Source organism: Ursus americanus, chromosome 9 (genome assembly GCF_024610735.1).
Source record: "Ursus americanus isolate L20-20 chromosome 9, mUrsAme1.1.p, whole genome shotgun sequence".
Classification (NCBI taxonomy): Eukaryota; Metazoa; Chordata; class Mammalia; order Carnivora; family Ursidae; genus Ursus; species Ursus americanus.
In genome coordinates, this window is record NC_142135.1 from 21527553 (window position 1) to 21542588 (window position 15036).

The 15036-nt window shown below is 40.2% G+C and overlaps 1 protein-coding gene across 1 annotated transcript in view; it reads right to left on the reverse strand.

Annotated features, from left to right (window-relative positions):
- Positions 1-8127: 8127 nt before the first annotated feature.
- Positions 8128-15036, reverse strand: part of SLC30A8 (solute carrier family 30 member 8) — a 35857-nt gene continuing 28948 nt past the window's right edge. Inside the window, exons 6-8 of the mRNA XM_045805627.2 lie at positions 14440-14545; positions 10361-10495; positions 8128-8988 (exon numbers count right to left, since the gene is read on the reverse strand). Coding sequence (XP_045661583.1) covers positions 8843-8988; positions 10361-10495; positions 14440-14545 — 387 coding nt within the window. The 3' untranslated portion in view covers positions 8128-8842. The remainder of the gene's footprint in view (positions 8989-10360; positions 10496-14439; positions 14546-15036) is intronic.

Below are 15036 nucleotides of genomic sequence, written 5' to 3' on the forward strand. Positions count from 1 at the left end.
CTCTTAGCAAATTTCAAATACATAATACAGTGTTTTTAACTATAGCCACCATGCTGCACATTAGATCTCCAGAACTTATATATCCTGCAGAAATGGGGACTTTGTACCCTTTGTCTAATATTCTCCATTGACGCACTCCTCGGCCCCTGGCTGTTACCATTCTGCTCTCTGCTTTTATGAGTTCACCTTTTTTAGATCCCACGTATAAGTGGCATCATGCAGTCGTTGTCCTTCTGTGTCTGGCTTATTTCATTTAGCATAATTTTCAAGGTTCATCCCTGTGTTGCAAAAGGCAAAATTTCCTTTTATTGAGGTAGAATAATATTCCTGTGTCCGTGTGTGCATGTGCATGCACCATATTTTCTTTATCCATTTATCTGTAAGCAGACAACTTAGGTTGTTTCCATATCTTGGCTATTGATAGTGCTGCAGTGAACACCGGAGTGCAGATATCCCTTCAACATACTGATTTCATTTCCTTTGGATATATATCCAGAAGGGGGATCAGGGTTCCTGGATCATATAGTTATTCTATTTTTAACTTTTTGAGGATCTTGCATACTGTTTTGCACAATGGCTGCACCAGTTTGCATTCCTACCAACAGTGTGCAAGTGTTCCTTTTCCTCCACATTCTCACCAACACTTGTTATCTCTTGTCTTTTTGATAACAGTCATTCAAACAGGTGTGAGGTGATATCTCATTGTGGTTTTGATTTCATTTCCCTGATGATTAGTGGAGTTGAGCACCATTTTGAATACCTCTTGGCTATTTGTGTGTTTTCTTTTTTTAAATTTTATTTTATTTAAATTCAATTAATTAACATATAGTGTATGTTACATCGTTACATCACGTGCCCTCCTTAATGCCCATCACCCAGTTATCCCAACCCCCCACCTCCCCTCCAACAGCCCTCAGTTTGTTTCCTATAGTTACATGTCTTCTTTTCAGGAATATCTATTCAGGCCCTTTGGTCATTTTTAAATCATGTTATTTTATTTTTGCTGTTGAGCTGTGTTAGCACCTTATATATTTTAGATATTGAGCCTTTATCAGATGAATGATTTGCAAATATTTTCTTTTATTCTGTGGGTTGTCTCTTCATTCTACTGATTGTTTTCTTTGCTGTGCAGGACTTTTTAGTTTGATGTAATCCCACTTGTCTGTTTTGCTATTACTGCCTGTACTTTGGGGTAGTATCTAAAAAATTATTGCCCAGGCCAATGTCTAGAAGCTCTTCCCCTATGTTTTCATTTGGTAGTTTTGGTGTTTCAGGTCTTACCTTTATGTCTTTAATCCATTATGAGTTGATTTTTGTACATGGTGTGAGATAGGGGTCCAGTTTCATTCTTCTGCATGTGGAGCTCCAGTTTTCCCAACACCATTTATTGAAGAGACTGTCCTTCTCCAATTGTGTGTTCTTGACACCCTTGTCAAAGATCAGTTGGTTATAAATGCATGGGTTTATTTTTGAGATCTCCATTGGTCTGTACGTCTGCTCTTATGCCAATACCATACTGTTTCAATTACTGTAGCTTTGTGATATATTTTGAAATCAGGGAGTGCGATGCCTACATCTCTGTTCTTGCTCAAGATTGCTTTGGCTTTTCAGTATCTTTTGTGGTTCCATATGAATTTGAGGATTGTTTTTTCTATTTCTGTGAAAAATGCCCTTGGAAATTTGGTAGGAATTGCATTGAATCTGTAGATAACTTTAGGTATTATAACCATATTAATGTTTGCAATCTCTGAACAAATGATATCTTTCCATTTATGTGTGTCTTCTTCAGATTCTTTCATCAATATCATATCATTTTCAGTGTACAATTTTTTCCCTTATTGGTTAATTCTTTTCCTAAGTATTTAATTTTACCTGTTCCAGCACTAACATTCCAAGCTCATCGAATCCTCAAGTCATTGCCCAATATTTACTATTGTATTAGAGACACTGATATCTCAGTAATTGGAGAAAGAAGTGAAGTGAAATACTTCAAGTTCTGGAACAATCTGTAGGATTGCTTCAGGAAATGTGACTAATTTCATGATTTGACTACACCTGAGCAATACCTTTATGAAATATATTTTTCAAGAGGGGAGCAATGCAGGTGTGTTTAATTCTCAGAGTTGATGCCTAGCATTTGAGTATTAATTTTTTTCAGGACCTCCAGGGTTTAGTTATGCAGCCATTTCTTAACCCATACTAGAAATAGAAGTCTTCTAGACTAACATAATCATACCTAAAGTAATATTGTACTTCCCGACCTTGTGTCTGACATGTAGTTGATCAATAAATATTAGTAAAATGAGTTGAAAAATGAATTACATGAGTTAACAAATTCATGAAAAGTCTCAGTATAGGGGATTAGTAACATTCTTCAAAATCTGTATATGGAAATGTCTCTACTATTGTGCAGATGTTTATACCCAGGTAAAACATTCTCCATCATTTGAGTATAAGGGGTAAATTCCAGAGTATTTAAAAGCTATCAAAATAATTATGATAAGAAGAAGGAGGAGGAGAAAAGGAAGAGGAGAGGAGAGGGGAAGGGAAAGAAAAGAAAGGCGAATAGTAGAGAAGGAGGAAAAGGAGGGGGAGAGGTGAAGGGGAAGGGAAAGAAAAGGAGAAACGTAGAGGAGGAGGAGGAAAACAATTATATGTCTTCATCAACGGGGCTTGATCATTGTGCCTCCCTCAGAATTTTCTCTTTAGTCAACATTAAAGATGATCTAATCTAAGACCCTAAAGAATCTTCTTTACGGCTTTGTGTTTGTAAAGGTTTAAACATGAATTGAAAGAGAATCTGCTTCTTGTTTATGAATTCAGAGCTTACTGAGCCAAAGAAATCTGAACTGTCCTTTCCCATTCCAAATTCATACAAGGTGCTGAACTCTGTGAGAAAGTGGAAACTAGAAAAGGACACTTCATCTTTCTAGGCCATTAATTATTCATAGAAAGTATTGCTCTAAAGAAATGTCAACACAGCGTACTCATATTTTTTTGACTGTAGATTTCTGCCACGTCAAAGACAAATGTGGAGTGGAGAATGGGACAGTAACAGAAATTCTTGTTCATCATTTTCATGTATATGCCAGATAAAAACCACTCTTCATCTCTGAAAAAATAAGAGAGGGGATGGAAAAGAAACAGGGTATTAGCTTATTAAGTGCCTTCAGATTCCCACGTGAAGAATGCAGTTCAACTTCAAACAAGACCCCAAAGTCACATCTGATTCTGATTCTTTTGTACAGGTTAACTCACCGTGGTTTATAATATCTTCAGTACAACCGGTGCCCTTTCTTCTTCCGTAATACCCCCAGAACCTCCTAAACTCTACCGTCTAGGGAAATAACACTTGAAGGGGCCATTGGACTGTGTACAACAACCACATGGCTTCAATGGCTTCAAATAGGATAATTATGTTTTTAGCAAATGGGTATCCCTTTGAAGGAAGGAAATATAGGGCAATTATGCTGAAATGTTGTCTCCTAGGGCTTGACTGACACACCTGAAAAGGGTGCAATTCAGCTTGACATCTCTCTTCACTTCCTGGCCTTTATGGGTGACGAAGCACAAGTGTGTTTGTTTTTTACAACTGTCAAGGGCTCCCACTGCCTCTGACGCCCATCGTCTTCTTCACTGGGGTTTCATGCCAATGACCAAGATGATTTCAGAGGTGCCCCTGATTCTTAGATCATCTTCCATCTCCTTTAGCCCAATCTGCTCCCTCAGTAGGTTCTTTCCTTCAATGAAAGATTGAGAGCAGAGGAGAATATTCTCATTACAGTCCTGATTGGTGTTATGAGAAACATTTTCTGCCATGATTTTAGTGATAAAAAGATGATGACTTAACCCAAACTCTTTTTCCTGATTTTGTTCTAAACAACATACATTAACATTTTAAAATAGAATTTAAACAGGTGTCCAGTAACAGAATGACAAACGTTAAGTGTGAAATCTGAAAGTTAGGAAACTGAGCCACATATGGTCACCTTTTTTTTTTTTTTTTTAATATCCGCCTGCGCTGGACTATTAAGTGGTTTCATCACTGTCACATCAAGCAGGACTTGTAAAACTTGAGATGTGGGTATTCAAAGACATTTGCTTGGTGCCTTTAATGATTTCTGTAATTAGTCATTTAAACAGATTGCCCTGTGATCCAAAACAGGGAATGCAGGGAGATGAGCTGAGAAAATCATTTCCTGAAGGTACTTTAAGCTAATTGTGGAAAATGAGGCTTGTCTCTGTGCAGGATTCTCTGGCCCCATAGTTCAGCAGGCGGAGCTGGAGCTGGAGAGCCACATTCTCCAAGAATCTATAAAATCTCTATGCCAGGTGTTTTTCTGGACACCTGAGTGCAAAAGGCCTTTGTTGGCTCTGCAAAATTTAATAGATAAGGAAATGGTGCCTCCATGCCAATGACAACTTAGAAACCAGAAGAAGGAAACGCACCTGGTTAAGACAAACTGTGGCTAGGAGAGAGAAACCAAGGAAGGGATCCTTTGCAGGAGCAGGGGAAAGGGCTGGGAGATCCGTGACTCTGCCTTCTTGGACCCAACAGCTGTACTTTGTTAATAAACGTACTTAAAGTGACTTACTCATTGTTTACTTTAAAGATTAAGGTAGAAGTTTTCGGAGTGTATCAGAATGGGACTTAACTATTGTAATGAAGCCATGCCTTGCACACTAGGCAATGCTCTCAGTAGACGTCTTTATCTCAGCAAGCCTCAATTGTTCCATGAGAGAAAGAGCTGTTCCAGTCTCACCAATAATTCTGCCACTCTCTTGTTGTGTTGAAGACTCACAACCTTTTAAAAGTGGGGTTGATATAAACGTCTGTGTTGGTGCCCACATACATGCTCACTCACTTCGTATATAATAATAAAAGTTAAGATTACTGAGTGCTAATGACATGCTGTGCACAAGTCCGACATATTTAAGTGTCCTAATGTATTAAATTCTCACACATCTGAATAGGGAGCTTTTACTGATCAGGAAACAGAGGGACAGAGCATTTAAGTAGCTTGCTCGAGGTCACAGAGCTAATAAAAGCAAGAGCTAAGATTCAAACTCAGGCAATCTAACTACAAACGTGATGTTCAAAGTGCAAACATTCTCTCCTTCATGTCCTTCAACATTCCCATTTCCCATCTGTAACCAAACATATGGAACGCATCAATTTCTTTTATGGGCCCTAACATCACCGTAGAGTCCTAGATAAATCTTGACTGGGTGCTGGATGACAGAGAAGCATGTTAAGGATGGAGGGTGGCAATGAAGTTGGCCTGATTTCAATCCTCTGAAGAATAAAATGTGTTTCTTTGAATGACGTGAAAGATGTTTTGACAGCCAGAGAGAATACAATGCCACAAAGTAAAGAATTCTACTGCACTACTCCAGGAATGTCAATGGCCTGGAGTTCACAATCCTGGACTCCAGGGAAGAGGCAAAGGGAGAAGCCGACTTTCAAAATTGACACATGGTGCCTAAAGTCTCTTGGTGTCATCTGCTCTTTCATCTTCAAATCCTTAAAATCCCCATTGCAGATTGTCTTGCACTTTACCCCCAAAACATCTACCATCCAGAGTTTTCAATCTAGCCAACAAAAGAGGTCGAATTTCAGGAAAATAGCAGAAATGGTTAGGGGCCATGGGGCAATTTCTTTGGTTGATATACAAATCCCCCTACTTTATGATTACCTGGCATTTGGTATGTTCCTGACATAAAATAAAAGATAAATATGATTATAAAAAGAAAGCAGAGCAAACAATTACATGAGAACTTGTGTGTTTGCCAGGTGTTAAGGGCTCTGACCCACACAAAATATGGAAAAGCAAAACCACTCAATGGCCTTTGAGACAGGAGAAATGATTTGGCGTGAACTATCCCTTCCATTTTGAGAGCCAGCTGAAGCAGGACACATTAGAAACCTGAGTGGCTCTACTTCTGGTTGCCTAAACGTGCTTACTGAGGTCGGGGACAAGTCTATTTGTCTCCACTGAGCAGGGGGAATCGTCAGCAGAATGCTGAGTAGCTATTTCAGCAGTGCTGATTGATTTGCAGAGATGGCACAGATGTGACCTCCTCAGTCAAAGTCAATGTTTTCTTGGCCCTCAAAATTTCAGAAAATACAAATGTAAATGAAAAATAATGACAAGGCCCACACATAGCCCCAGAATCATTGCCTCAATAATTATTTAATACCTACTAGGTTTCCAGCACCCTGCTAGATGCTGACAATGACATAAAAATCATCAAAGACATAACACTTTTGTTCTCTACAATATTCATAATGATAAAGTAGTAAAAATTATATAGTTGTAAAAATCAGAGTTGAAAGTTTGCTTTGCCACATGTAAATAAAAATTAACAGGTGGGGGCACCTAGGTGGTACTTGGTTTCCCCTCAGGTCATGATCTCAGGGCCGTGAGATTGAGCCCTGGGTTGGGCTCCATGCTCAGTGTGGAGTCTGCTTGAGTTTCTCTCTCCCTCTCCCTCTGCCCCTCCCGCTTGTGCTGTCTCTCTCTCTAAAATAAATAAATCTTTAAAAAAAATTAACAGATGACCATGAGTATATCTTCCATATAGTCTTCTCTTTGTCTAGATTGCCCTTCTCTTCATCTGTCTAGGGAAATTCCAGATCTAAGTCAGAGTCTGACGTGACTGTCACTTCAATGACATGAAGCCTCAGTGGCTATGCCCACACATCAGTGACCCTTTATACCCCATCTGCATATTTGCAATTCAAGATATTACTCTAGGTATCTGGGTATGTGTCTGAGTCTCCCACTCAGTGATCTCCTTTGGTTGAAGTTCTTTTATTTTTTTTTTTTTTAAGATTTTATTTATTTATTTGACACAGAGAGAGAGCGAGAGAGGGAACACAAGCAGGGGGAGTGGGAGAGGGAGAAGCAGGCTTCCTGCTGAGCTGGGAGCCAGGTGTGGGACTGGATCCCAGGATCCTGGGATCATGACCTGAGCTGAAGGCAGAGGCTTAATGACTGAGTCACCCAGGCACTCCTGGTTGAAGTTCTTTTAGACTCCAGCTATTCTTTAGAATATCTGTGGGTATGTTAAAAAAAAATACAGAAGTTTAGGTTCCAAACCAGACCCATTGACTCCAGATTTTCAGGATGTAGGTCTGCGCATCTTTATTTCTCTTTACTCTCTACAGGTGATAAGTGACAATGAGTGCTAGAAGCATGGAATATACAATCATTGAATGAGAGAATCTTGCCTTGCTAACTGCACTTGCTCATATCCTCCTTCATATCCTCCATGTTTTTAACTCACCCCCCACTTAGTACCCTCCAGCTATGAGGGCGTTCCTCATTTCCTCCCATGCACTAAGTTCTTTCTTCTTGGTGCCCACTCATGCTCTTGCTTCTTCTAGAATGTACTTCCTCCTATAATTCATTTGGCTATCACCTACTTATCTATTCAGGTCTCAACTTGGATGCTGTTTCTTCAGAGAGGCTCTCCACTGACCTCCCCCCATCTAAACCGGGCTCCCTTCTTTCATCACTTGCCACTATTTGTAGTACATTCCTGGTGTTTATTAGTGGAATGCCTGTCTCCCCAACAAAAGGGAAGGAGCTCCATGAACACAAAGGCCATACTGACATAATTCACCAATGCTCGGTTCATAGCCTGCATTGACAAATTATTTTTGAATGAATGAATAAATGACATTGGTTAAGTTACTTAACCTTTGTGAGCCTATGTCCTTATCTATACAATGATGGTGTTAATTCCAACTTTCCAAAGTTGACATTCAAATAAAATGAGGTGACACATCTAAATAGCCTAGTACAATACCTGGACATTAGTTGGGACTCCATCAATATTATTCAAGACCTGGGAGTTCTTAATTCTTTGACTAAATTATTTTCCGTGTGGCCTGGGATAAGGACCCTGATGTTCTTTTTTTTTTTTTTTTAAGATTTTATTTATTTATTTGACAGAGAGACAGCCAGCGAGAGAGGGAACACAAGGAGGGGGAGTGGGAGTGGAAGAAGCAGGCTCCCAGCAGAGGAGCCTGATGCGGGGCTCAGTCCCAGAACACTGGGATCATGCCCTGAGCCGAAGGCAGACGCTTAATGACTGAGCCACCCAGGCACCCCAGAACCCTGATGTTCTGTGCCTCCTTGTTTTATTATTAGGTCACACTACAGGAAAACACTCAAAAAGCAGTGATTTCATCATTCTTCATTTGTCCAGAGCTTTTATACAGACAAGTAAAATATCATTCAATAGTGTCAGACATATTAGAACATAATTTGTAAGCAAGAGGGAAAGAGGACATTTCTGCCCCATTTGGTGAATAGTGATGTGGATAGGGGGCAAAAAGATACTGCTCCAAATTATATTATAACTTGGTGAGAGAGTCAAGGTATAGTGAGGTGTTAGGTCTCCAGAATTTCTTTTAACCTCGCTTGGCTCTTCTTTTGCTTCTCATGTTTTGGAAGAATTCCTTGGCACCGATTCCTAATAAGATTTTCCTGAGTTCAGTTTTACCCACTCATCCTGAGGATACATTATGGAAGGGAGATGAACTTTTTATTGCCTGTAGTTACAAACATCTGTTATTTCAGCCCCAGTCAGGAACAGTCTATACACACATTCCCATAATTGAACACAGCTTCTGATGAGTTGATAATCCAATTGGCTGATGAATCTAAATGGATTTTCATTTATGGTGGATGGAGCTAAATAAAGAAGGATAAAATGTGCACTGTACTGCATCACGAATTTCTCAAACTTTTTCCTTTGGTTCTTTATTTTTTATGTGCTAGAAACTGCAGAGCAGTTGAGAAGTTGATGAGAAGTTGACATTGTAACTGAACTAGTCCCGGGGGTCTTCACAGAAAAAACAGTCGGGGTCCTGGTCAGCTGAAGATTCCATCTGAATGGTGAGTGAGTGCACAGTAAAGCTATTGCTGAGGACTTTAACAATCTCTCTCCGAACATCCTGGCTGTCACGGCTGGCTGCTGTTGAGAAAGAACCACAGTGAGATTGGCACTGATTGCACACACATGGGTGACTGCTACATTTCCAGCTTCAAGGACTTTGTCTTTGACCTGATGGGGGGGGGGCGTAGGCAGAGCACTCAGAAGAAGCCATGTTGGCTCTGACAATCAGCTACACTTGCAGACAAGACGGGAAACTCTAGTGCAGCCAAGTACCCATCACTATGGGAACTCTCCCCACCCACGGTTCTCTCTGGGGTCTGGCACGCTTAGAAGCTCAGCATGGAAGGAGAGATAAGGCCTGAAGGAAGCTAAGACACAGCTATTCATTTCTTATATAGCCCTTTCCACCAGTCCCCAGAGATCTCTGGGTCGCAGCCCTTGTATCTAATGAGCATTTGTACAAGGCTAGTGATGGGAACCGGGAAGCATTTAGAGCTCCCCACGGACTCTTAGAGCAGCAACCTCACTGCCACCTTTTCTTTTGTCCCAAATGTTATCGGGAGGCTGTAAGGTTCCCTCCATAGTAACCTGATTGTTTACTAGCTTCTTCCATCTGCAGTGAAATATTGGTGTAGCAGATGCTGTAAATTACCTGCCGGATCTAAGCCTCTCAGCAAAAATGAGGATGTCTAAGAAAGCATAGTCCTCAGATGCCTGTCGCCGTTGTTGCTGTAGTCTGCCTCTAAGTGACTTCTTGAGTTATTGTTTAGCTGCCTGGCATATCATTTCACCTGAGCTGTCTCCTGAGGCAGTGAGGGATCCCCTCGCTTCCCCTCCCCCACTGCCTATTTCCCCATCCCAAGGACACATAATAGACAAATCACCTTCTACTTGAGAAAGTAGTTTTTAGAATAAACGCAACATCCTAAGAATTATCTCACATGATTACAGAATTCCTAACCATCCAGTGGGGGGGAACCACCATTAAACCCTGCTAGTGCGTCTTCTCGCTTGTTAGAACCTTAAGGATGGTTAGAACCTATGTCTCCTTCATCTTTTTATCTTCAGTGATAGGCAGAGCGTCTTAGACACAGGAGATATTCAACGAAGATTTATTGTTGAATATATCCCATTATTTAACTGATTGGGCACCAAGTCAAACAGGTGAGATCTAATTTTCACAGTCTAGGGCCTTGCAGTCTGGGTGGCCTTTAAACCATTTATTCTACCCGCTGCCCTCTGCAGTCTGCCTCGAGGGGTGCCGTCAGTATCATTGTCGCTATGATAACATTGACAAGGGGTGTTTTCAAAGGCCTTTGGTAAAAGGAGACACCCTACGGTGGTTTTGATAGGCAACGGGCACTAAGGCAGCTCTACAAAAAGGAGGGACGTTACTGAGTTTGCGGGACAAGGACTGAATTTCGGCAGGGTGTTTGCGGAACACACTGACCTGCAGCAACGTGAGCCGAGAGAATCACTTGGTTCATTGCTAGAGACCAGATGTGCAAACTGTGCACAGACTCTACTCCGTCCACCGCTAAGATGCGCTCTTTCACGTCATCGTAATTCAGGTTCTTTGGCACACCTGACGAGAGGACAGGGAGGGAGGCTCTTTGTTACTTAACTAAATACAGTTCATCCACGTGGCTGAATGGGGCTGCAAAATCTGCTCCAGAATATCAACGTGCCCTCCCCTTTCTGGTTTCTGACTTCAGATGCTTACAATTCAGAGTCACCTGACTCTTCCAAAGGGTTTGACATCAGAGAATGTTTGCAGACTTTACTATGCAATAACCATCAGTAGTAATCATTCTCTGTTTTCGGGGTGTGTTATTAAACCAATTGAGCTTTTTCTAATGATCTTTGCACACGCTCTAGAAAGCAAAATGAAGAAACGTGGGACTTGGTATCAGATAATTCCGGGGTAACATTCTGACCACAACTACCGTGAATTTACCCAAATCTTGGAATTTCTCTGATCCTCAGCACATCTGTGGTTAAAATAGGGATGGTAAGAGCAATAGGTACACTGAGTTCTTTGAGGAGCAAATGGGAAAATATATGCTCTTTGTGTACTTGCAATGCGATGTAAATAGCAGTTATCCAACAGGTCACTTACTGAACTGTGTTAATAGTTGATACTAACATTATAATGCCATCTTATTATTTGGTTTATAGAATTTTTATTGATTTAGGTGCATTAGTCAGGGTTAATGTCTGGGTCATATAAGGTCGGGGTTTGGCATCAGCCTTGCTTCTAAAGGAACGATGTGGAGACACAGAGGAAGGTGGGGAACCTGTCAGCCAATCAGCTATTCCTGCGGGCTGAAGAAACTGAGATTTCTTTAACCTGAAGAAGTGAAAGCTCAGGGCAGAAAGATCACTTTTTTCAAACATTGTGAGGATTATCATTTGGAAGATGAGAGGATATGAAAGTGTAAGCGCCCTTGCTTTGGCTAGAGAGAAGGCAAGCCAATGGTGAGTTGGAATTGTAAAACACATCAGTTTAATATAAGGTTTTGTTTTTTTTTAATCAACTCAACCAGCATAACACTGATAAAGCCACTTGATGCAATAATTAAATCCCTGCCAACTAACGATGACCCAAAGAGGGTGCTGTAGAAGAGATTTCTAGGGCTGACCCCCTTTTAGCTTCTACTTCCATCATATATACACAACACGAACACCTGCTCTGTTTGTTAAAAATAAATATGCCTTTGCTCTATTCCAGTCCTTCCAAAGAAAATTTCTATGGATGAGGCTCTGAAATCGACCTGCTTTCAAAGTGGCTCTCCACCTTGAAAGCACATTAGTACCATCAGAAGAGATTTTAGAAATCCTGATTACCAGATTATGCCCAAGACCGATTAAATCAGACTCTCTGGGGATAAGATGAAGCATCACTATTTTTATAGCTCATTTGGTGACTGTAACACACAGCCAAGTTGGAGAACCATTGCACTAACGTTTACGAACCACTGGGCAGCTCTACCTTGCAGTATTCTCAGCTTTGCTGCATGTTAAAAAAAACATCAAAACCAGCCCCCACCTGAGTCAGTTAAATCAGAATCTCTGGGTATGGGGCCTGGGCATAAGTATTTTTAAAAGCTTCCCAAAGGATTGTAATGAGCAGCTAGTCAAGAACAACTTACTTAAAGGAATAGGGAATCCTTAACTCTCCTTTTTCAGGATTTAAAAACCTTGCTTATGGGGATTTCCGTTTAATCCCACTTCATATTGTTTCATGGAGGTAACAAAGAGCATGTTCTTTTACTCTGTGAGCTACACAAAGCTCAGGGTACTAGAAACAAATTAAAAGAGTTCTTAGATTAGCCATAGAATGTGTATGGCATAGTCATGGTCGACATTGTTATATTGTAATGATAATAACATACCTTTACTGAGAAACTACCACATGTCAAGGTTTATGCTAAGTACTGTATTCATAGTGATTTTCATAGTGATTAGCTTACTTAATAGTTATGAGAACTTTAAGAGCTAATTATCAATGTCACAATTCCTATTTAACTAGGGGAGAGGAAATTGGGAGTCAGAGAGGTTAAGAACCATTGCTAAGGCCACATAGAGAAGGAGGACATCAGATTCTCAAGTCCATGCTCTGAGTGTGAAATGTTATGCAAATGGTAGAGTCTAAGTCTTGCAACCCAAAGTTGACTATTATGCTTAATGTATCATCCCTGAGGAGTTTCATGTGACCTTCTGAAGACTTGTTGTCCTCATCTAGGACCCTTGAGATGAAATCACAATCCCACTACCCCCTTCCCTCTTGCCTTGCTTATCTCTTTACTTTTATGGAGAACGTAAGTCCACTGTTACTTATTTTACTCTATAAAATAATGTTGACAAGCAAGAGAATATGTTCCCAGTGGCTCCAGTACTCCATCATATACTAGAAATTTTTTTCCTGAGGGAGAGCCTGCAGACATGCCAATGCATCCAGGAAAATACCCAAATTAGTGTTTAAAAAATAATTACCCAGGTTAATAAATATATGAAGAATCACTCAATATCTCTCATAATGAAGGAATTGCAAACAGAATCAATAAGCTATAATATCTCACCTATCAGATTAAACAAGAATCAACATTTTGATAATACTCTGTGATGGCGAGGATGTGAGCAAAAGGGCATTCTGAAATGCTGTTGATGGGAAAGAAATTGATATGGTATCTTTGGTAGAAATGGCAATATCTATCGAATTTTAAAATGCACATAACTTTTGAAACAGCAATACCACTTCTAGGAGTTATGCTACAGATACACAAGTGCTAAAAATGTATATACATACGGGATGGTAATTCACTGTTATTTCTAATGTCTATCATAAGCAAGTACATGGAATCTTTGTAGTATGGAAAGGAATGAGGTGTATCTCGGTATGTGCTGATATGGAAAGACCTCCCAGTGAAGAAAGCAAGATGCAGAACAAAGTAGGTATCAATGCATAATTCTGTTTGTATAAAAAAAGACATACTATATAGGTACATATATATTTCAGGTACGTATATATGTAAATGCATAGATATTTTTGGACAGATGCGTATCAACTTATTAGTAGGTGTTACGCTTGAAGAATGGGATTGAGAATTCAAAGGTAGAAAAATGAGGAGACTTTACATAATATTATACCCTTCCATATTTTTAGAAAACTTCATTAAGTACAAGTACTCTAACAGTTACAGTGCCCAGTGGGACAAAACCCTTGAACACGTACTCAGCAGTGAACGCTAAGGAAGTGTGGGCTTTCGTCAGGGCACCTGCCCTCGGACACTGTGTCAGCCTTTTGTCAAAATGTGCTGGACAAAAAAGAAAAGTTCAAGCCGAGGTCTGGATATTTTGATCATCCAAATTCTTGATGTGATGCAAACCTCTAATTCTGATTGAATTTTCTAGGTGCCACTCTCAGTGCCCTCATGTAGTAACCCTTTAAGTGCCGTGAAAAGACTATTCCAGTGGTTCTCAAAGTGTGGTCCCTGGACCAGCAGCACCAGCATCTATTTAGAAATTCAAATTCTTGGGCCCTGCTCTAGACCTGCTGGTTCAGGAATATGGGGGTGGGCCCAGCAGACCCCTAAGGACTCTGATGCTCTGAGGTGGGGGCACTGCTGGCTTGGTCTAACAAGGGTTTTAGGCAAGCCCTTCATAGCAGTTATAATGCTGCCTGAGAGAGAGATTGTTCAGTTTTTCTAAAGTCTTTTCCATATGTCTTTTCCATATATTTAGGGAGGAATTTACAGTTTTGCAATATCTATCCTGAGTATTTGTACATATTGTTTTTATACCATGCCATATCATTTAATAGTTGCTGGAGGAAAAGTGAAGCCAGTTCCTTTTATTTATTCCCATATGAATAAAAATCATAATATTTGTTTTCAGAAAAATTCCTTATAAATTTATATTTTCCTTGGAATGCAAATTAACAGTAAACATGCCTTGATGCCATTCCCTTCTGTGATTTTAAGGAAGAGAAAACATTGATCCTGGAAATAATAATAAAATCACGCCTACCTTCCATGAGTAAGATGGAGAAGTCCTTTAAAACAGTGATGGTGCTGGTCAGAACCAGGATGGAAAAGACAAATGTGCAGATTGGGTCAGCCATTTTATAGTCTGGCTAGAAAAGAGAGGGACTTCAGTTAACTGAATTCGGGCCTTCCATGCAGAAAGTCTGATTAATAAAATAAGTGAACGTCCCTGCTTCTTTTTCACACTATCCCCCTTTCACCTCCCTGACACTTGACATCCAGCTCAGAGCCAAGACTTCCTGAAGATTCAATCCTTCTTTTAAGCTTTAAACTATCAGTGACTGAAGAAATTTAAAAAGTAAATTTAAGATGTACAAAGTATCCTTGAGTGTTCCCTCCAAAGGCCTGATTTCACTTTTCTCACATTAATAGAAGCACAGAGTATGTGATGAAAATATGCACAAGTTTAGACAATATTCAGTGGCTTCCTCATGATGAGAAGAAAGGGTATCACCTGCCCAAAGGTTGCATATGACCAAGGTCCAGCTGGAGCTTTGTCTTGGCAGACCGGGGTTGGTTCCTTTCTTTCTCTCCTCAGGATGACACATATTCGAGGCAGGCATCTTTGATTAAGTCCTGA